This window comes from Condylura cristata, unplaced genomic scaffold, assembly GCF_000260355.1.
Source record: "Condylura cristata isolate star-nosed mole 26May11 unplaced genomic scaffold, ConCri1.0 scaffold00021, whole genome shotgun sequence".
Taxonomy (NCBI): domain Eukaryota; kingdom Metazoa; phylum Chordata; class Mammalia; order Eulipotyphla; family Talpidae; genus Condylura; species Condylura cristata.
The window spans coordinates 5,841,188-5,864,750 of record NW_004567122.1 but is presented as its reverse complement, the minus strand read 5'-3'; the positions used below and the strand labels follow the sequence as shown (position 1 = coordinate 5,864,750).

The 23,563-nt window shown below is 38.9% G+C and overlaps 1 protein-coding gene across 4 annotated transcripts; it reads right to left on the bottom strand.

Annotated features, from left to right (window-relative positions):
- Positions 1 to 5,597: 5,597 nt before the first annotated feature.
- On the bottom strand, positions 5,598 to 21,689 carry LARP7 (La ribonucleoprotein domain family, member 7). 4 transcript variants are annotated; one of them, XM_012728022.1, is made up of 13 exons: positions 21,504 to 21,689; positions 16,801 to 17,004; positions 16,301 to 16,401; positions 16,134 to 16,217; positions 15,845 to 16,009; positions 15,661 to 15,754; positions 15,231 to 15,584; positions 15,011 to 15,155; positions 13,200 to 13,351; positions 12,364 to 12,479; positions 9,477 to 9,636; positions 9,212 to 9,303; positions 5,598 to 5,804 (listed from the first exon to the last, which is right to left on the bottom strand). In XM_012728022.1, the coding sequence occupies exons 2-13, from the start codon at positions 17,000 to 17,002 to the stop codon at positions 5,724 to 5,726; spliced, it is 1,746 nt and encodes a 581-aa protein (XP_012583476.1). In that variant the 5' UTR covers positions 17,003 to 17,004; positions 21,504 to 21,689; the 3' UTR covers positions 5,598 to 5,723. The 4 variants fall into 4 exon arrangements, with proteins under 4 accessions (XP_012583476.1, XP_004686672.1, XP_012583475.1 ...); XM_004686615.2 differs by having other exon boundaries at positions 21,541 to 21,689; XM_012728021.1 differs by lacking the exon at positions 21,504 to 21,689 and adding an exon at positions 21,220 to 21,335.
- Between the last annotated feature and the right edge of the window lie 1,874 nt (positions 21,690 to 23,563).

Below are 23,563 nucleotides of genomic sequence, written 5' to 3'. Positions count from 1 at the left end.
AAAAAAAAAAGTAAAATGTTTGCCCAGATAGGCTCACACTATGTTGCTGACTTAACATACGTCCTTCACTTTCTTCTGATTGTTGCAGAATATTCATTGCACAAATGTACCAAGACATAAAACACTATTTTTGATGATTTAGGTTTTCTTCTTTTAGAAATAATATTGGAATGAACAGACCAAATGCATGACACTACTGAAAGACAACAGAAAATAAGGTGTAACTCAGTTATGCTGTTTACAGCCTCCTTGGAGTGGGAGACGGAGTGACAGAGAGAGGATTCTGTTTATCATTTTGGGTTCTGGATACCAAGGTGTATTCCTCTTATAAAATTTCATCACTTTTAACTAGATAGTTGTCAGTACCTTTATTGCACTTCAATAAAAACTTGAAAGACCCCACCCAGTTAGTACAACTGCTACTTGTAGAATCTAAATACTGATTATACAACAGGAAGGGATCAGCTGGGATACTTTCTGAGTTTTAGTTCTACGCTTTTGCAAACTGAAGTGGCTGTACATGGAAGATACAAACCTACGACTGTTACCTAGCTAACCTTAGACCCTCTTCTCCAGCAACCTGCTCCAGCAACACACCTTCAATAACATGAGTGGGGGCAAACCCAAGTCCTGACATTTGGTTTGACATTACCTGGTGGCAGTAGCCACATGCCCAACTGCCTGGACAGAAATGCTTCTTGGAACGCCACACCAAATTGACATGTACTAAAAACATTACCCTCATCCCACCAGGCTACCTGCTGAAAATCAACTCTCAACTTTTTTTTTTTTTAAAGTAACTCCTGCATTTTGCCACTTAGCCTCAAATCTCAGCTAGCTTTGGCTTTTCCATTTCCAACAGTACTTTTATCTGCTACGTCACCAAGGACTGATTCAGGTCTTACATGTAGAACATCCTTCCCACCTTCACTGCATTTCTTCATGACTGACTTATTCTAATGGCTTTCCAATTTTTTCCTTCTTCACGTCAAACAATTGACATTTTGATGATTTATTAGAATGGTATTTCATATCATTCTCTGGTATAAAAACTTTAAATGCCTACATGTCAAATCTGCGTCCAACATATGAAAAATATCTAGAGATACTTATTAACCTACAGCATTCTTACCTCTTTCTACTTCCTTTTTACCAGTCTTCAGCTACTGAGTCTTTGCTATGTCTCAAATCACGCAGGACAGTTCCGCCTTTAGCATTTTCACATGCGCTGTCCTCTCAAGTCTACGCCTTTAAAAGAATTAGTATAAGGGCTCAGCTATCTTTGTCCTTTTGAATAATAAGAAATTACTCCCCACACTTATGTATTCCTACTGAGTATTCAGAAGCTTTTCTCCTCTTGTGACAACGGATTCAACAGGCACCTAACTAGGCTTGGTCTAGCACAGTCTGTCTCCTGGGAATTAGGAATCCTGAGCAGAGCGTTAGTAAGTGCTGAGAGCATTGCAGTCAAGGTGACAGTACTCAGCCTCTCAGAAAATCCTACTGTGCACACACCTGGAGGGGTGAGAAATTGCACTCCTAAACCTATATAGTGTTGGAAAACAACTTTATTTATGGCAATACAAAATACATTAAAAACTCCCACCATGGAGATGTTCAGAGTCCTCTGGGTCCCTGATTCATTATTCATCTGATTCTTCTGCAAGATTTACCTTTCCCCCACTTTGGTTTAATCTACTTCAATTTCTATTTCTTACAACCAGAAGAACTGCAAGAAATTATATTATGATATAATTATTATGGTATAATTATTATATTATAATCTCCCTAGATCCATAAATTGTATTATAATTTCTTTCTCAGTTGTTCTTGCACACTTAGCCTAGAAATACACTTACAGTATATTAACCTTACTTAGATTCACTGATGGAGAAGAGAATTAACCTAGTGCCTGCTCCATGAGCAGGGCCAGTTACAGCACGGAACAGAAGGTCTAGAGTTATTTTTGTGTTCTCTGCTTGACCTGAAGTACTATGAGGACTACCAGTCACAAATCTACTGTTAGAACAGGGGATACCTACCACCTGGAGTGAATTTCTGACTTGGGGCTAACGGAAACAGTGGCTTCTGAGACTGGTGACTTGAAACAATGGCCCTCGAAGATGGCACTGCATGAGCCTCCAAATTCTGACTCAACTGTAAGAGAAAGGGGAGAGCTCCACTGACTGCATTAAGGAACTTCTGAGATGGCTTCAAACAGAAAGCAAGCTGAATACTGGAAAATTAAGTTGTATTTCTTGCACACCTTAGTTCGTGAGCTAAGATTTATACTGCAACAGAAACTCTGGGTTTTATAATACTTCAGGTAAAGTACTATAAAATGTACCTTACTTGGTCATACCCATTTGGTTCAAATCTAATTTATCAGCTCCATAATGAGTTCACTAGTGAATTCACAGTATCCATCTACATTTTGTACATAACTACTTTAAGTTAAGGATTATGCAGATGTGTTTGAAAGGTTGCTAAGTAAATAATTCCATGTAAAGTTCTTCAAGTATGGAACATAATCTCCCTAGATCCATGCCATTTTTACTTCCTTATACCACTAGGCAAATACAGAAATATAAATCCACATCTACTCCAAGTTAAAAGGTGAGAAAATAGGAGGCTTATCAAATGATTTCACGATGGAAATTAGCTTTATTTCCTTGCAATCTGCTGAACTTTTTCTACAGAATGCAAACTTCTTGCTATTTTCAGCTGATTTCTTGCATTAACTGTGAGTCATATAAGCTAGTAGTATAAATGCTGTCGTTGGTTCTGGCCGTTCCTCCAAGTCAGTGGTGCCCCACTGAAATATGTCAGCCATATTCAAGTAATTTAAACTATTCTGCTACGGGACAGGGAGAGGGGCACCATGAAACCCCAAACCTGCCTGCTCTAAGTGGGTTCTGCCATCCGCCGCATCAAGACAAAACATATAAAACTTTAACAAAAAGGGACTTTAATACAGTATAAACACTGCCATAGTCACCTCCCTACAGGTATCTCATCCACATATGCCTGAAGAAGCCACATGGAGCAGCAAGCATGTGATGATGAAGAAACCGTGCTTTTTTCTTGAGCCTGGACTGGTTAAGAGCACCACAGACAGGGAAGCCTGGTGATGATTTAAAAGCATATTCTCATGTTATTTCCTCCAGTGACTGCAAGTTTTGGTCTCAAGTGTTAAATGTGAAGAGTTAAAGATCCTTCCGCACTGGATTATGGCCTGAGTGCAGTGTGTGTAGCTACACACAGTAGCTTGATTTGTGCAGTATCTAAGGAATAAATACAAGTGTTGACTCTTTCCTCATCAGACTCCTTCCTAATTGTTCATTCTAAATGCTATTCTGTGTAGTAAGCTTTCTAAGGCATTTACAAAATGAAATGTGGGATTTACTATTTAAACGCAGGCATTACTTTAATTAAACCATAGTTGGTGTGAACAAAAGACTCATGTTAACTCAAGAAAAGAGCCTTCTCACCTTAGTCTTCCTGACATCAGAGAATAAGAAGTGACCTACAGACAGGATTCACAGGTCCCAGACTGGGAGATCATTTTCTCTAAAAAGCAGATGAAAAGATAGGGTTCTGTAAAATGTCAACTATCTATACAGTAATCTACCATAAACAGATTGAAAGACAAGTGGTTGTTGTTAAAATTTAAAACAATGTTCATATGTTAATTGCATAGGACACCCACGTATAAAAAAATCCATACTATAAAAATAACTAAGTAATTTCGTGAGGATTTAAAAACCTTATATAGGCATGTACGAAGATATTCATCTCTTGAGTCCATCATCAGGATATGCACACATAGGTAAGAACAAGACACATTCCCTACCACTCAGCTCAGCAATTGTGAAGAAAATGGATTAGGTGATATGTAAAAGATAGTTTAGGACTAATAAAAAGCAATCAGATATCCTTAAAATATGCTGTTGACAGTAAAAATCTGTATAGCATTCTTGGACTATTTTGGACACACTAGATAAAAGATGTATCTTTACAACAGCAATTCCCATGCCAGAAATTCACCTGACTTAAATTAGTTTTGTAGTTCAAAAGCAAATTCCACTGACATGGCATAGTTAAGTAATAGGCCTTAAAAAGAGCCCTGTGGACCCAGAATCAGCAGCTTCCCAAAAAACCCTTCAGGCAAGCAATGATAACATCTGCCCTCAGGGAATATCCTGAAGCAAATAACATAACTCAATTAAACAAATATTTAAGGAATTACTACCTGCTAAGTGTTGGACAAAGAAAGCAACCTACTTACTCAAATGATCAAAGGTTCACAAGGTACTTGAAAGAACATCAGAAATTTGACTAATTTATCTGTCTCTCTCAAGGTGATAAATTCCTCAAGGATGGGAACTTCACACACTGTATTTGCAACATCTCTAGTATCAGCGCCTAATGCTAACAGGTACTAAATAGTCCTTTAAATAAATGAATTCAAGAAAAAAATAAAAGAATGGTTGCATATATTCTTCTTCTTCTTCTTTTTGTCTTCAGGACTTACCTACTAAAAGGCACAATTTACTTTCTCTTGTTTGTACATAGTGATGAAATATAAACTCTGCCAGAGAGGGAATGTCTCCATCTGCTTCACTCAAGTCTCACAAGGGCTATCGCAGCAGCTACTCAAACCTTTATTGGAGTATTTAGGTATTATAAAAAACTGCCAAGGAGAGAACTTCTCAAATTTTTCTTGATAACCTCTCTAAAGTCACCATAACACAGTACTCGCTGAAGCCTAAGTCACTGGAACTTTTATCTGCCTGTAAGCACTCTTATCAAGTCATACTTACTAGGGGTAAATACTTCTAGCTCTTTCTTTTCCTCCATGACTGTATACAGTTAATTTTCCTTCATGGAGAAAAAGAATGGAATGAATCAGTAGCAATTTGCCACACTACTTTTGATGGTAGTAAGCTGATGTCACTCCAAGCAATTAAATAATCAAACCCCACAAATTCTGGAGGGAAGAGAGTATTGACTGCAGGCCTCCCACGATGCATGCGAGGGGCAGTCAGGATAGGTCTCCACTTCTGGACCAAGCTGATGGAACTAGGAGTGGGTCTGTAGCCCAAGGAAATGAAACCCATGGTTGTCGGGAGTCCTCTCTTGATATTCTGCTCAAAGCAGAAGCTGTGCAGGCCCTAGGAAGGCCTTACATCAGAAACACTGTATTTTTCAGACCAAAATAAAATATTTTAACTTCACTTATGAAAAAAAAACTCAGTATTTTATGTTAACATTTTCATCATGATCAGTTCAATGGACGATGGGCTAGAAAAACTGCAGTAAACAGAATGAAGTATTATACATACCTATAGGTGTAAATCCACATAAAAAATTTTCAAGATATTGAAAATGGAAAAAGCTACCTACCTCTATAGTTGTATACAGTTACGAGTCTACTGCTAAAATTTGTTCTAAACTATGGATTGATGTAATATTAATCTTCACAAATGCTGTATTCATAGTGCTCCAAAACATTTATTTACTAGTCTACTTTGAGGGTGATGTGTATACTTTCCACCAAGGAAGGTTCAGTGTCTCTAGGGGAAAAAAAGCCTTATTTACAAATGAAGGAAGGAATTTCTTTTAATTGTCGCTTTTAGGCAAACATTCATTTTGCATTACTACCATAACAAAAATGATTTCCTAAGAGCTGCCAGAGAGCTGGGAAGAGGAAAACCACTCTTTCATTCATACTCTGAAAATCGAATGTGTTGACTTGCTTGCTGAGTCTTCATAAGTCTAATCCTTTCAGCTTTCATGATTAACTGTAAAGAAACAGAAGAGAAATTGGAATATAGTGGATACATAAAGAAAAAAAAGAAAGAAAATCCTGGAAAATGTCACAGCCTGAATAAAAGTTCTTTAAAAGGGAGACAAATAAAATGATAACTGTAGGTCCAATCGATTAAAAAGACACCGTCTACATTAAGAGTGAGTGAAAAAGAGACATTCGGTCTTCGAATTACCTACAGTGTTCCACTTTAGTTACAGAGCATTTAAAAGTTTTCCATTGAAAGTAGTCACTCCATGCTCTTTTTAGAAGGGTTTAGTAGCCTGTCAATTCTGTATTACTGTGTGCTTGATTACTGTCATGACATTGGAAATCACATTTTATAACTGAAATAATACTAATTTAAACCAAGACACTTGAAACATGTGACCCTTAAAACTGCGATTTAAGAATTTATGTACCCCTTATACCCACTTGTGACTATGTAGGTGCCTCTTTTCCTCCTCTTGCTTATTAGCCTATCTTTTAAAAGCTTAAAAATTAATTGTATTATTTGAATGAGACAGCATATTTTGAACTCAGTGCTGCATAAAGATTTATAAATTCTTACAAATATGAAAATTTAAGCACCACAATTAGTGATTTGTTATTAATACTACTTATTATAGCCTTAACATGATACATTAATATTTTTATGTGGAACACAGATAACTATTTTAAATGTATAAAAGCTTTCTTTGATAGAACAATTTAAACCATCTCATTTGGGGGAGAGAGGGTGGGTGGCAAGGAAGCCCAATAGACTGTGTGTGTGTGTGTGTGTGTGTGGTATAGTGTGGTGTGTGTGTGTGTGTGTGTGTGTGGGTGGGTAACATGCATTTGAACAAGTATAATCTTTTCAATCTGAATTATATCCAGTGCTATAAATCAATGCTACCTTAACTCAAAAAAATTACCACATTAAAAAATAAATGCTTGAAGTATACAAAAATCTTAATTCTCTTAAAACTACAGATTCTATACATTACAACGTCTTTAAAGTGTTTGGTGACGCACAGTCAGTCACTGGGTCACTCACTGTAAGAGTCATTTTAGCTCAAACTCAAAGCATTAGTGAGGTGGGTGGGTGAGATGTGAGTGTAAACGCTTCAAACCTGGGCATATCCATCGCTGCCCACAAGTTTTATCTACCCTGCTATTACCTCCTGAAGAGCTAGTTAAGTCCATACATAATTTGTAGAGAAAGGACCATTTTGATAAAAACAATAGAAATCTCAGAAATACTTTAAATGCTCAAGACAAAGTGGAAGGAGGATGTGGTCTAGCAGGTAAAAGTGAGACCCCCTTTGGCTGACCTTCCCGGTCTTCTGAGAAGCCACTCACTTTCTCATACTTGATTTTGTGTATGTGAACATGTGGTGTGCCAAAAAAACATTTTCTATTACCTTTTTTGGGGGGGGGTGGAGGGTAAAAACTGACTAGGGTTTAGCAAATTGTCCCCAATATCCTAACATGAAAATTAAGAATCAGAATTTTTCTTTTTTTTTAAACCAGTGTTTTCTTTTCACTTAATTATGGAACAAGTGCATAGAAATGCTGGGTTTCATATTCGAAAACTATTCTATGCTGTTGATATTTCTGCAAATGCTACTTCCCATTCTAAGGTGCTGCCTGTACCCCACCTGTATCAGCTCTGTGGGGCAACAGTTTCCCAAAGCCAGAGAGCTTGATGCTGCCTCAGCCTGGAAACTTTCTAAACCTCCTGGGTGGCTTGCTCACTTCCCCAAGGTCTGAAGCCACCTTCACCGGGAACCAGTGAGCAAGCTCTTCTGCTGCACAGTCACCCCTCAGCCCCAAGATCCCCCGTCATACTTGTGGTCACCAGACCTTTACTGCCTATCTGCAAGTTTCATGAAAGCAGGTAACTTTACTGCTCACGGCTGCGGCCCCAATTCCTAGAGCAGCAGTTAACACAAACATTCTTTAATGCAATTCAAAAAAGTTTCAAATAAATTCACAAGCAAAAACTTCTGAGTCTACACTCCTTGGCTCATTTCAGATGAGCCTACAAGCTTCAGTTAGGACACCCAGTCTCAGCTATCTGTCCTTAACAAAAAAGCCTCACTAATGAAAAGCCTCAAGACACAGCAACAGGGAAATGAGATCACAAACTCTCCACTGCAATGGCTGAACAAACTCAACTTACAAATTTCCCAGTCAATGTTTATTTTCTTGCCTCAAATAAAATTTACAGAGATAGGCTCAGTCTGAAAAATAAATCTAGTAATTCTTTAATAAATATATACAACTTAAAAGAAATGTCAAAGCAATTAGAATAGTATTACACAACAAAGTGATTCCATTTCAGTTGTGAGATCTGGATTAACAATTTTAACATTTAAATAATCTCAAACAGACCTTGAAGTTAACACCTCATAGATATGAAAGCCCTGAGGAAGGAAGAAGACCTCCCCATCTGAGCAAATTCCACCAGCATTCAGGGTAACAGAATTCACAAAAGACCAGTAGGCAACCTCCCACCATCATCATCTTAGATTCTAATGATGCCTAAGAAAATAAGGTTGGTGAAAAATAAATGTCTTTCAAGCTTTTAAGCTTAAAAAAAAAAAATCGTAAGTATAACCCCAAATTGAGCAAACCTAGATTTTAGGGAGTTTGGCTTTTTAACTGCTAACCAGTCATAAAAAGATCATCTTGGATTTTTCTTGGCTTCTATAATAGGCATTTTAACATTTTGGTAATAATAACCTTAATCACGGCTCCTACTTTGTTCTATCATTATAAAATGTTTTAATGAATAAACCTAACAGCTCACTGACAACATAATAACTGAAATTACTCAGGAACATGTAAAATAAAACACTGAGAAGGACTTGCTTCAAATGATTTTATTTATTGAAGCTTGCTTATGTCACTTGCTGACTATTCCAGGGAAAAAGGAATGACGTTTATCACTGCTACCAAGAATATTGTGCAGAAAGTCTACTGATCCTATTTGTGGAGGTCTTAACCTTCAAAAACTATAAGCAAAATACATCTGTTTTTACCATGAATACAATCTTTAAACGAACACTTACCACTAAACTACAAGACACAGAAGCCAGAAATCAAAGTTTTTTATGTTTCACTTGTCTTACCTTATTAAAACAAAGGGAGGGATGAGCCCTTTAAATTAAGTGTGAATCCCTTGTGGGGGAAAGTAACTCACATATTCCAAATCTAGAGAAATTATTATTCCCTCAGGCTGAAATGCAGCTGGATGTCATGCCAGTTTTTGTTGCACAGAGCAAAACTGCCGTTATTTTAGGGCTACACATTGCTGACTTTCAGAAGACAACGAACTCAAAAAAAGTTTAGGCAACCGAAATACCGAAATGAAAAAAAAAAAAAAAAGATGTAAAACAACTAAGAACCGATTACCTTTTCAGTGCCTCTCTTCTTTTCCCGCGGCTGATTAAGCTTGGCCTGCCTATCTACCAAAATCTTCTGCCAATACCTCTGTTCATGATCACCTTAAAAAGAGACACATATTGAAGGCATTATTTCAGTAATAGAACAGTGGCTGTCTCCTTATTTAATGCCACTGCGTGCATATGCAAGTAGAAAAAAATGCTAGCTCTGAACTCAACTTATAATACAATTGCCCCACAATTAAGTATTAAATAAAATTTCTACAAAGTTTTACCAGAGAGGATCTGTAATTCCCAGCAGTGTTTCTTTTTAATTTCCGTGCAGGCATTTATTATCGCTTGAGCATCTTCAGAAGTTTTAAATCTAACATGGCATTCTGTATCTCCTTCTAACAAGTCGACATAAACAACTTCTGAGATGGCAGCCAATGTATCCTGCGTCAGAGTTTGAAAGACTTCAAATTAATAAAAATATTTAATAATTCTAGAATTATTTCAATGGCTGTGGTAGAATGCATTATATAAACAAGCACATTCAACTTAAAATGAGAGACAATTCTGCAGCAAGCATTTCTTTAAACACAACACAAATGCTCTTAAAATTGACTTTGACAAAACTGGAAAACAATGTAACATCGATTCTAGTAATAATTTACTTATTTGCATTCAATCATCTTAACTGGAATGGGAATACTGCATAAGGAGAACAGATTGTAGAACAGAATTTCTAATACTTCCATGTCCCCTAACTCAGGCAGAGGGGTTCCAAGTGTGCTCCTAGTAAGAAGGAAAAAACAAAAATACCCAACAGATTGTGGGAGGTGTTTCCACTTACCTGTACACACACCACTTATGTGTTAAAATTATGTTTAAAAAAAGTTCAAGCTTTTACATCTACTCATGAAAAAAACGAGTTTCAGAGAACCTACAAAAATTCTTGGTTCTCCAAGAAAATAGCTCAAGAGCTTAAACTTTCTGATAAAAAAACTAAAGCAACCTCTTCTAAACAAGTTGTGCTCACTCAGCAAGGAAAAGTTTTACCTGTAATGCCTGCTGTGAGGTCAAATTAACAAGATTCCTGCATTCCTAACTTTTTTTTCACAGCAGGTTTTACAAGAGTATACAATGCAATTATGCAGGAATGTTACACTAATTCTTAATTCATCAACTCCCATTCATAAAGGTAAAGAAATAACTGTAGATTCCTAACTGAACAAGAGCATTTTAGTGAGCTCCTTCTTTTAGTCTCTCTCCCAAATTTCAAGCCTTAAGTAATTTAGGTTAGCTTTAAATGTCCATGTTCCAACTCTGAGTAACAGAAAGAGTTGAACAGTAAATGGGAATATTATTTCATTATAGTATAATAAAAGTGTATTAGTTAAAAATAAGAATGGCAAAAAACCTGAATCCAGAGAAGCCAGGGACTGATTTTTAAAGCATCCCAATTTAGCAGACAGCTTATTAATTAAGTGCTTGCAAATTTCACACACACACACACACACACACACACACACACACACACACACACAGAACTAGGAAATATACTCAGCAATTCATTCTCTATATCTTGTAATTAGTCTCAAATTCAGACATAAAGCAAGAAAGATTATCAGCATCAAGGTGTTGAAATTTGAACTTATTCAGAGCTAGCTAATTTTGCATTTATCAGACAGATTAGATGACCACAATTCAAGAGATATCTACTAAATATCCATCATAATGTCAGGTTAATCTGGATTAAGACCCTTCCTAGAGTGAAAAATTAGCGTGATAATCACACGGGCAAGTCACAGACAGTGGTGACTTTCAACAGGCTCAATTTCTGTTCCAGCAAAATGTAAGTTACTTGCTGATAACATAATCTTTTAATATTTTCATGATCATAAATGAAAGAAGTACTTAGATATTAAAAACTTTGAAAATACAGTTAACTGTATGCTAGTCATTCCAAATATCAAACGCTGGGAACTTTTTCTATGAAACCTTCTGTAATCTGCCTGAGGCGAATACATTCTTATTTATTCCCTCAATATTTTAGCTTTCTTATCAGAAACACAACATTGCTACTACACCCTATGATATAAGCTGGTAGTGCCAATTTGGGATTCACCAAATCCCGATCACTATCAGAAAGAGAATCTAAATTTAAATGTTAGTGAGTTGTTGGCTTTTAGGCTAAGGCTGCATTTCCAGAATGCAATGATGCAGATGTTTACAATGAGCAACCTCAGTTTTTATGTGAGTTAAAAACTGTGACTAGTATGAGTGCATCTCTGGACAAACAAAAACAGTACTGAGTGCTGTCAGTGTGAGAATGTACGGAAAAGACAGCGGAAGGACACCATACAATTTCTGATACAAGTTTCAGGGAATATGGATAATTTCCACAAGCATGTAAAATATTTGTAGCTTTTCAAACTTTTGGCTTTCTGCAATTGCTTCATTTAAAAATCATCAGGGACTGAAAAAAACAAAACTAATAAAAAATTATTATGAATAAAGGGTTACTTCTTCAAGATGTTCTGCACTGAAATACACAAAAATAAACTAAGGGCCGGCAAGTGAAAAAATATGGCTATCGCCTTTTGTGTTCCCAAACAAGCTGCTTTTCAGGTCACGGACTTTAGGAATATGAATATAAGAATTCTAATAAAGCAAATGACCAGTTTGCTTTGTTCCAACAGCAGACAACATGATCACACTATTGATATAACTTCAGACCAACACTATATGTTGATTAGATCTTTTCTTAACGTTTTGGCACTAAGTATTTTCCTAAATTCTTTTTCTCCAGTAACAGAAAAAAAGTCCCCTAAAATGAGTTTCCATATTTACTCCTTTAACTACAAGGAGGACAACAGCAGTTTCTTACTCAACCACACAGCCATGAGCGGCACCAATAAAAATATATAGGGGTTTTCCTACATAAGGATTCTTGAACTGTGTTCAATCCAAATCTGATCGAGTAAGAAAATATCAGTCTTTAGATTTTCTTCAAGACAAGCTAAGAGTTATTGTGGCATCAAAACGCTGCACAGAGTTTACCAAGAAGAACAGGTTCTAACTGATTTTCTTCATTTTCCATTTCAAAACATTTTCACACAGGGAGTTTTTAAGGGGCGAGAGAAAGGACCCCGTGCTCTGGGGGCACAAAAGCATTACCTTGACAAGCTTCCTGCCAGGCAGAGGCTCAGTGCTAATGATCTTCACAATCACCCCACTCACAAACTGTGGTCCAGCAGCACTCATCTTCTGGGGGGGGAGCTCCTCTTTATTTGCTATTGATTTGAAAGGGAAATTCCAGAAATAAACCTCTTACATTTAATGTTTAACACTCAGGAGGACCATTCTAGAGTAACTGCTACAATTACAATCGGGTTGCCCTGTCACATGATGACAACGATTTCTTAAGCACACTTAAATACTTAATTTAAAATTTAATTGTAAGAGAAGTAAAGTATTTAAGGCATAGCACTGTATGTCATACTAGTTTGTTCAGTGCAGATTATCCTGAGTTAAAAATATTTTATTAATCAAAATGTAAACTGCTATTGTTAGGACATGCAAACACATACAAAAAAAAAGGGCCCCTTTCCCTGAACCAAGTAACAATTAAAAAATAAGTAAGTAAAATAAAGGAAGATAAGTGCATACGCTATATATACTGTTTCAAGTGTGAAAATTCGTAGTTTGTTCTTACTATGGAATGAGATTAAAGGTGAGAAATTAGTCTCCATCTGTACTAACCTCCTCAGAGAAAACAGGCACTCATTACTAAGCCTGTTTAATAATAGAGACTGTAGAGGAAACACATGATCAAAAATAACACTTTAAAGTTAGCCCTTTAAATAATCACATCAAGTCGTTAATTGTTCTAATGACTACAGCATAATTAAATATTTGTTAAAGTTTATCTCACAACTCACAAGTGGCAGTTTAGTATACAGGTACAAGAGAACGCCAAACACAATGCTAAATACTATCAAAGTGGTCTTTACTTTGTTCATGTTTCATTTCAGACTCAGTAGGTACTCCACGGTCTGTTTCCGTTTCTGATGCCAATTTTATTTGGGATATTGTTTTTTTTAAAGAAGCCATGCTGGCTTTTTGCAGTGCTAAATACTCTTTTTTCAAGTCCATCCATTCAGTCCTACAGTGGAAAAAAGAAAAACCAAAACTACTTTTAAAACTTTAGTAAAGGAAGACTGAAAGTAAACGACCAAATACAGTGGCCGTGATTAGAGACCACTACTTCTCAAAGTCTGCTGTCTTTCTACTTCTTTCGTAGAATGTACACTCAAGTTATTTTCTGAGTCTTACGTGCACCAAGCTAGTAACTAGTAAAGGTGTGTTATCACAGCCCCAACATTCAGATTAAATGTTTTAAATTTGCCAATGCAACTCTGGAGTATATTTCAAACATTTGGCATTTTGAATTAGATAATTAACTAGTAACTTTACTGCAACAATCATCTCTAGGGTGAGGGAAATAAGAGATTAAAATGGAAAGATTTGTTAAACTGCTTCCAATTTGAGAGATAACATTCCTTAGACTTTACTTGAATCAAAAGGAATTTCCAAGAAGAAAAAAAACACCCCATGGAAGCAATTTATTTATTTACATACATTTAACATGTAGATGTTTCTTCAAACAGAGAGAGCTCCTCCAGATAGAAACACAATGCCTCTCAAGCTCCACAGGAGCACGCATTGTTACCCTAATCTCTGCCATCAAACAGGCAGATAGGGGATTTTTTTTAAAAAGGAGGATATTTTGTGGTAATGGTTTTAGCTGTTAACATTGACATTTGTATACTTCAAAAAAAGAAAAAAAAGTATCCAGACCCACCCAGGATCATACCTTCCCAGAGAGCTGATACATTAAAATAACAAAAGGCTCTTGTAATGATTCTCTGAGATAAAAAGGCAAAAGGAATTCAAGAGTTAAGAACAGTATAAATAGAAGTGCCAGCAGTCTTTGCATTTTAACCTTCTAGTGGAAAACAGAACTCCTGGGAACTAAGCCAGGAAGGTTAAGACTAACTTCTCTCCAAAAGGTATGTTGACTTGTTTTCTCTGGGTTTGGCTCTCAGCTCCGAGGGGCTGGGTTCCCTTTAACTTTAACGTGGAAGTGCTTTCTGTGACTTTAAATAGTAAGTGCTTCCATGTTTTAGTAGAAGTGAATCCAAATTACAACTCTGGGTCTAACATTGGTTTTTAGAGGCGAAGGAGAGCCCCTTTGCTTTAACATGGGGGTACCTGCTGTGTAAAGCAAAAGTAAGTGCTTCCATGTTTCAGTGGAGGTGTCTCCGAACTTGCACACTACTTGAGCTGAGATTTTCCTAACCTTGACTACAGCTTGAAGGGTGTTCATGATCCCAAGGTCATTTCAGACTGGACTCCCCACCACTTAAACGTGGATGTACTTGCTTTGAAGCTAGAAAAGTAAGTGCTTCCATGTTTTAGTGATGGTAAGTCTTGCTGTTACATTTTCACCAGTTTCCAAGGCTTCACCCTCAACTGCAAATCTCGGGGCTATTTAAGCCGTGTTTTTAAGTCTGTTCAGGAACACCCACCACTTTAACATGGAGGCACTTGCTGTGCCGCGATTAAAAATAAGTGCTTCCATGTTTTAGTGTGGTGGTTCCTTTTTAACCCTCACCCGTGTTTTATCTGCGCTGGCAGTTACTGGCCACGGGCCACTACTGTTGCTAATATGCAACTCTGTAAAATACAAGTTGGAATTGCACTTTAGCAATGGTGATGGAGTGTGCCAACAGCCGCGGGAAGGAGCGGTGGCGCAGCTTACTTGGATATCACCCTCAGAGGTATGACCTCTTCTCCCATTTTATGTCTCTCTTTGTGTTTTTTCTTATGCTTCCTTTTCGTTTTTAAGAGGGATCCATCTTTATTATCTCCAGTTTCTTTTTCCTCTTCAGTAGACACTTCTAAATCTTGAAAACAAACAGCTGTAAGTGAGGAAACAAACTTTAAGAGTCCCCCGGTCCCCACATTAACTACAGTGGTACCTTTGTTTTCTTTACACACTTCTGACGTTTCTTGTTTAATGCTGTCTTTCTGAGCCATTTTCTTTACTTTTGCTCTGGGAACTAGGCCTTCTGTGTCTTCACAAGTACTTCTCTTCCTCTTCCCTGCTTTGACTGGAGGTAAGCCAGATGCTTCGGCTTTTTCCCGTTTTTTCTTTTTCTTGGAGGGCGGCTTCTGCGGTTCAGTCATCTCTACCTCGGAGCCCTCTGACGCGGTCCTTGTTCTTTTCATCTTACAGACGTTCTCCGTGCTCGTGTCCACAGCCGGCTCTTTGGTCTGGACGTTGTCCTCCTTCTTCACCCGGCCTTTCTTCTTCTTCTTCTTTTTCTTTTCTTCTACAACAATACTACTATGAGCTCTCACTTAAACTGAAAAATGTCTATTTTATTACTATCACAAGTAACTACTCACCTGCCACCCTGAGGGCAGGAATAGGCTTATTTTTCACTGTCTTAGGAAATATACCAGGTTTTCTAGGTGCTTCTTCGGGTGGGTTGTTAAGAAACTGAAATGAATGCAAAACATATTACTATTTATACTACCTGCTAATTTCCTTTGCTTTTTATTTTCCCCAAGTTTTAGGTTCTGGACCCACCTCAATAGCTTTTGCTGCTTGTTCCTTTGTTTCAAACTCCACAAAGGCAAATCCCTTTGGATCTCCTGTTGACTTATAGTGTGGTATACTTACATAAACGACATTGCCACATTTCCCAAAAACTCTTTCAATCCAGCTGTGATTGACATTTTTGGGAAGTAATTCCTAAAACAAAATAGAAGTACTTTTGGTATTATAGTATTCTTACTTAGGTCAATAAATTTTAACCTGAATGTGAAAATGTTTCTGTCCTTCTTGAGAGCTGTGACAGCGCCGAATAATATCTTACCACATACACTGTCCGCTCATCCTCATCTTTTGGTCTTTCACCTAGCGGCTTTTTCCTCCTGATTCTGGTGCCTTCTAAATCCAGCTTTTAAGAATGGCACACAAGGTTATTAGTACAGTAATGTACCTTCAGTGAAGTAAACAAGGATAAAAAGTTGTATTTCTTACCTCTACAACAGCTGAACTTTTCAGTGCCCTGGCTATTAATTTCCCATCAGTAGTTAATTTCTTCATCTTATTAAAAGACACGAGAAGTGATATATCAACATCTAATGAAAGTAAAGAGCAAATTTAAGTATAAATGAAAGCTAAACTACGGTAATGCATTTAATTTAATCTGGTTACCATTTGCAGGTAGGATCAAAAATTTGACAGGTTTTATTTAGTTCACACATTTCCACCTTGAAACAAAAGATTTTTTGGGGGTGGGGATTTGCTTCAGTAATGTGCCTCAAACTCAAAGGCTTCAGCATATCTAACATTTTTAAGTTGGTCATTCAAATGACCTGGTATATATATAAGAGTGTTAAGTATATAGTGCTACTTAAAGGCAAAGATAAAAACTAACAGATCTAATTGCTGGTGCACTGTTATACTTCCACAACAGCAGCACTAAGTTAAGGCAACCTGTGCAAAAGTGGATTCCACTAACACAGACTCAAACTTACATCCATCTCTAGATTTTTCTATTTGTTCCCGAAGAAATCTGTCCTTGTGGAGGTTTGCATCTCCAAACCAGAAGTCCACTTGTTTTGCAATATCTGCAAGCACTTGTTTAACCCGAGACCGTTTCTTTTTCTCTACTTCTTTTTTCTTTTCAGTGCTTTCCTCTTCCATTGCCTTTTCTTGATTCCCATTTTCTGTTTCCATTTCTACAAAAAGAGGGGGGAAAGGCAGATACTTAAAGCAGTTGAAGGGAGTTGTTAATCTTGATAAGCTGTCATATTTAGATGTACTAGTACAGTAATTTAGTTGTACTAGTACAGTATTAAAATCTGCAATTATGTCACCAGGGTTTATATATAAACTGGTCTCTCACGTAAGGCCTTTTTATCTAACTGCTATGTAACAATTTTTTATCCATTGTACTACCACTATCCAACATTAATATGCAGTGCTTGTTTGTTTCCTTAATGCATTCTCAGATTGTCAGTGAGCAAGTGAAATGAACTGTCACTTTAATCCCTAAGGACACTAATACAAAAGTGAACACATGGGTCTGGGATGTTAATACTCCAGAACATCCAGCTTGGCTTAGCACTAGGCTTGCCTCAGTTTGCCATCACATGCTTTTCCTAGAAACTGGTCAGTCTGGTCAAATTATACAGAAACCGGGGAGAATGGCAGCTGTCTCCCTGCCAGAATGACTACAGAGACTAGTGGCCCTCTCTGGTGATGGGGAGGTGATAAAAAGAAAAGCAGCAGATCTGGGTTAAATGGTGCATTTGCATAAATCCAGAGGAGGAAATACATGTCCCTGTTTCTCTGCCTTGTATTCTCTTTTTGAACACAGTATACAGTAAGCCCACTAGTAATGTGCAGAATGCAATATGTATGGTTTGGGTGGAATCCAGTAAGAAGGTAGCATGTCACATTGCAAAGCTTCAACTAAGTATAATCTGGTCCAGAGATACTTTGACATTTTTAGAACAGGCTTAGATTAAGCTGATTAGCCCAAGTACCAAATTTGAAAGCTTGTGAGTAATGAAATATTTGGATGTTGCCAGCAAGCATAATGCACAACATGAAACATTCATCATGAGAAAAACCATCAGCTTTCTGAGTAGTGCTGGGCTCACTCTTCACTTTCTCCTTCTACCCCTCCTGCCAGGCTTTCCTGCCACCCTGGGTAGTGACACTACAGAGATGCCACTGTTGACACACCTGGTCCCTCAGCAGCACTTGCTGCTGAGAACTCCCTGTTGGAAAACTTTTTCAGGTTTCCAGAAGGGTCTGGTCCTTTTCTGGGTCCTCCCACTCTGCCTTCACTGCTGGGCTCCCTAACTGGCCTACTCAGCCTTGGAATGACTCTGGCTTCAAACTCCTTGGCTTTATGCTTCTGTATTAAAAGCCAGCCCTGATTTTTCCTAATAGCTGCCCATTCCAATATTCAACTGTCATCTGACATTTGCTTGTTCATCTAAGAGACCTTAAATGTAAAATGGCAAAAACTGAGCCCTCAAATTTATCCAGTTCTCCCCATCTCAGAAAACCATTACAAAGCTGCTGAGAAGACAGAATTGCTGAAACCACCCTTGATTCCTTCCTTCACACCGGACAGTCAAATCACTACCACATATACCTTTACAATATACAAAATTTGACATCTCATTTTGACATCTCACCACCTAACTCAAGCTGCTTATCATTGTGTTTTCTGCCTCAACTACTACAAGAGCTTCCTGCCTACTATCACTCGCTTTTTGCTCTTATTACCAACAGTTCTCCAGATAGCGACCTCAGTCAGTTAAACTGATAAACGACAGCATGTCAGTTTCATACAAAAAACCTCCACAGCTTTCTTATCACAAAATAAAACCCCAAATCCTTACTATCCCAATCCCACCCAGCCGGGGATATCTAACCTCATGCCTTACAATTCTCTAGAGTAGGCCTACTCCAGCCACCACACACCTGCTCTTCCAAAATACTCATGCCATCCCCACCCCCAGGTCTCTGCTCTGGTCGCTCCCTTTATTCCCCTGCCACATCTAGGAATCACTACTTTGTGGACTCAGGTCTCCACTGAACTTAGCATCTGGAGAAGGTGGTCTCTTCCACCCAGTTACAACAGCCCTTTTCAGTCAATGTTTTCTATTCTCAGATCCTTTGATCCCCACCTGGAATGACAATCTTTTTTTTTTTTTTTCCTGTCTACCCACTAAAATATAAACTCTTTCAGGGATGGAACTTTAGCTTGATCAGCAGTGCAACATCTGTTAAATGGTTAACTACTGTACTTAAAAGCATCTATAAATTGTTGAGCATTTTAACTTTTTTGTTAACAGGGTGGAATTACAGAAAAAAGAACAAATGTTGGCTAGCATTATAACTGCAACAGGGTCTACTGCTAACCTTCCCTTAGGAAGCAATTATAAATTATAAAGGGCAGATGGTCAGCTCTCTAATTCCCTTCCTTGTCCAAATCGCCCTCTGAAGAAGATGTGGACAGAATACGTATAAACACAGAAAAGTCCCAATCGTCCTAGCAATCAGAACAGCACAGGTCTCAGCCCCAGAAGCCAGCCTTCATTCCTTCTAGAGGTCACTTTTGTAGCTTGGAGATGGTCATATACTTGCTTAGTGTGCATAACACATATTTGTATTTTGTCATTTTGAAAAAAAAAAAAAATCCCAGTAAATTGGATTGGCAATACTTTTACAGTCTTGATCCTCAAAGTCTACCGTCTCAACATGCTCTTGATGGAGGTTAAGAGTAGAAACGTTAGGATGGTGGCATCACAGGTCCAGAAGCTGGAGGATGGGGCATAAAAGTTTGACAGTTGTTGGCCCTCCCTGGTGGCGCAGTGGGTTAAAGCACTGCACTGAGAAACTAAAGCCACTTCCACATGAGTTCGATCCCCGCCTGCCCCGGAGGTGACCACATGGCGAGGCAGACCTCTCCTGACCCGCCCGCTGCTCCCCTTAGCAGTGTACTTCGGCCATCTGCCTGTTCTGTTCCCCTCTCTATCTCTGGTGAAGCCTCTCACCGCCCCTGAGCCTCTGGCCTGTACCCCAGTTCTGTACGCACAAATAAATAAATCTTTAAAACAAACAAACAAACAACAACAACAACAAAAAACCCTCAAGTGACATCTAACTGGCTTCTAGGCATGTTCCTTAAACAAAGAATACAAGTTACTGTATAACCAGGCTAGTTACTTTATATACATTGTCTAAATCACATAATCCCACTAGATGATTTCTTCCAATTTCTTTTTTAGAAAAGTTCAACCATTAAGTTTGACTCCACCAAAGTTAAAGAAGGAGGGAAATTCTGGCCCACCTTTTAGCAGAACTACTGCGGCCTGTCTACCACACATTCTATTTCTGGTTTAGGAAGTCTTTAACCTAGTGGCCAGAGTTTTATGTGGGTTTTATTTTGCAAGTGAGCAAAATTGTTAAAACATGAATTTTAGGGCCCTCCCTGGTGGCACAGGGATTTGGAATGCAGCACTGCACAGCTGGCTTCACTGCGAGTCCAATCCCCAACTCTGGAGGTGACCCACATGGCCTGCTGAACCTGGCTGCAAAACCTCTCCTGTCTGGCCCGCTGCTGCCCTCAAGTGTACTTCATCCATCTGCCTGTTCTGCTCCCCATTCTGTCTCTGGTGAATTCCCTCACAGCCACTGTACCTCTGGCTTGTACCCCAGTTCTGTATGCATAAATAAATAAATTTTTTTAAAAATAAAAGGTGGATTTTAAGCATAAAGGGAGCATGACTCTTCTAAAAATATAAAATGACGACTCTCCTTGGGGTTTCTCCAGTTTCTACCGTACCACTATAAACTAGCTCAGGGACAACGAAAGGCAAAGATACTGAGCCATGCAAAACACCCAGCTTTTTTTTTTCTCCTTGACCATCTGAAAGTCGCGATTTTTCCTAAGAAAAATTGCATGTAAAACATTATAACATGTGCATGCATTTTCCTAGGCGGCTCAGCCGCGGCTTTTATCTTTATAAAAGAAGTGGTGCACCAACAAAGCTACGAACCACTGTAAAATCAGCTGTTTTACTGACAGTTGATTGACTATTCAACGGTATCCGGCGCCCGAACGCTTCCTTGCTGCTGTGCTCTGCACTGGAAAAGTCCTGTCATCTTATTTGCCTTATAAACCTGTATTCAGTGAATCACGGCCCAGGATAAACGACATCTCGCTTCCGTACCTGGCCACCAAGACGCTTCTCCCAGTTACCTGCTTCTTATTTTCCTAAGTAGATAAATTAACGCACTCGCCACACATTGATTTAAATAAACCTTATTATTCGTTAGCTCCTTTCCGTTACCGGATTTCCAACTCTTTGACAACACGGTCTAGAGTCCTGCAAAAGATAATGCCTCAATTTAAAAATAGAAGACCTCACATTCGCTATTCGGGGGCCCACTAAGGTGCAACCCCAGGCTGCGGTGCAATTTCCGTCTCGGGCCCCGTCCTTCCGCACCGACACCGCCCGGGAGGCGGCTCCCGGTCTCCGAGTCCTGACTCGTAGCGCCCCGCTCTGGCGAGAACGAGAACCAGGAGAGGCGCGGGAGGAACCCTCGCGCATGCGCACACAAAACGCGCCGAGCGACTCGAGGGGGTCGTGAGAGGGGGCGGGGTGAGAGAAGGGAGTGCACGAAAAAGAACTGACAGGAATTTAGACTTTACCCAACCGGAAGGACCCTGCAGTCGACTCGTGACTTACTCCGTCCAGTTCCCGAAACACGGGGCCACACACTGTCTCCTTCAGCTTTTCCGTCTCCTGCTCCTTACACGCGTGGTTGTTTCAGCGTCACAGGACGAGCGACAGCTTCCTCCGAGGCGACTCGAGAAACGGCCCGGAGGTGGTGCGGCCGTCGCTTACGTCACAGGCAGCGGCCGGCCTGAGGGGCGGAGCGTCGAAGAACGTAACCAATGAATAATTTGATTGGCTGTTGGAAGACGGGACCTTCTGGCCGGGCGATGGTGGGCGGGGTAAGTGTTGGGTCCTGATCTGCTGCGGGCTCGGCTCGATGACGTCACGCTTTTTCGCGGGATTATTTTGAAGACGGAGTTTCAGCCATGGGGCAGGTGAAGAGAATGCTTTGCTGAGGTTTCCCAGGAATAGGCAGGGGGATTAGAGAATGCGCCGCTAATTTAGGGCGAAGGGACGGAAGAATGTGCTCCAATAGCAGCGGCTCGGTAAGCACGCTGTCTGGAAGGATTGGGGAAGTGACAGCCACAGTTTGCGTGGATTCTCTGTAGAACCTGGCGCCTGAACTTCTCCGCTTTGCCCAGCCCCTGCTCTGCAATCCCTGCTTTGCAATCCCTGCACATGTGAGGAACAGAGGGGGTTTTATTGTTTTAATGGCTGGCAGACGGCCAAATGTCTACAGTCGTTTGCTTACAGAGAATCATGAGCATTCGAATTTTGGCAGGAGAGCTGTGGGTTTCTTTTGGTTATTTGGACTAGATGGTGAAACAGGATCTAGGGATTTTGAATCTAACACGTTTAACTCTGGCCGATCTAGGCACTGGGAAGATTCTTACTAAACAAAAGGACCGAAAATAACTCCTTACTGAACAGGGATAATGGCTCATAATGTAGTGAGAACATCTTTGATATGTATACAACAGCACGATATTTTTCATGTCTATGTGTAGTATGTATGCACGTGATTATAAAAAAACATGTTCACACCACTTTGAAAATGTGTCCTTGCACTTTAAACTTTTCACCTGTGAGAAGGTGAGTTGTTTGATAAGTGTAGGTAGAAAATCTACAAGGTTGCAGAAAATTCTTTTCCCTTGTATGCCACTTAAATATATGATGCTGTCGACTAAAATCGTTTTTCCTGTTAATGGTAAAAAAGGTTTGTTGACTATTGCTTGAATGTAAGAATCAAGACTCTGGTAAATATGTTAACATTCACTTACCCTTTTTTTTTTAAGGTTTAATCCTATACTCCAATTTGCCATTTATGAGAGTTTGGACCCTCATAGTTCCTTTTAAATTGTAAAACCTACAAGTAACATCTCTAATGTGGAATTCATCTTGCACTTCCTTAACAGCATATGCATAATCCTAAATTAGTGGATACTGGATTCATAATTTATAAATCCTAATAATATCTATTCCCTAGGATCACAAGACCATTACAATTATATGTAATACCTATTCCGAGTCACAAGGAAAGCCAGTCACACATGGACAATGTCTAGTCCAATTCCCTTGACACACAGTAGTTATTCAATAAGTAGTAACATAATACAGTATTTGTGAGTATGAGCACCAAGAGTTTAGTTTTGAATTCCAAATCTGATGTGTTTCTCTGGAACACTTATCTTGGCATTCACTAGGAACCTAGAAATGCCTGTGGGCTAGCAGGGAGGGCTACAGGATGTGCAGTTAAGACAATGCTTCTCTAGCTGTGGGTCAATTATTCGTAGCTCATGTGCATACCCCTTCATATTTTCCTCACTTGGCATGACCTTTCTAAAACTCAAGCCAAATTATGTTATTTTAGTCTTAAAAGCTTGTCGTGTCTTACTGTCTTTATAGCAACAACTCAATATAACACAAAATTCTAGCATTGCTCATTTTTTTGTCTCATCCCTTATCACTCACTCTTAACACTTAACCCTGGAGCTGTAAGACTTAGATTTCATCCCTTGCTGTGGCTCCCACAGACCTTTGTACATACTAATTCTTATTTCAAAACACCTTCTCTGGCATTTTTCCTTGGTTG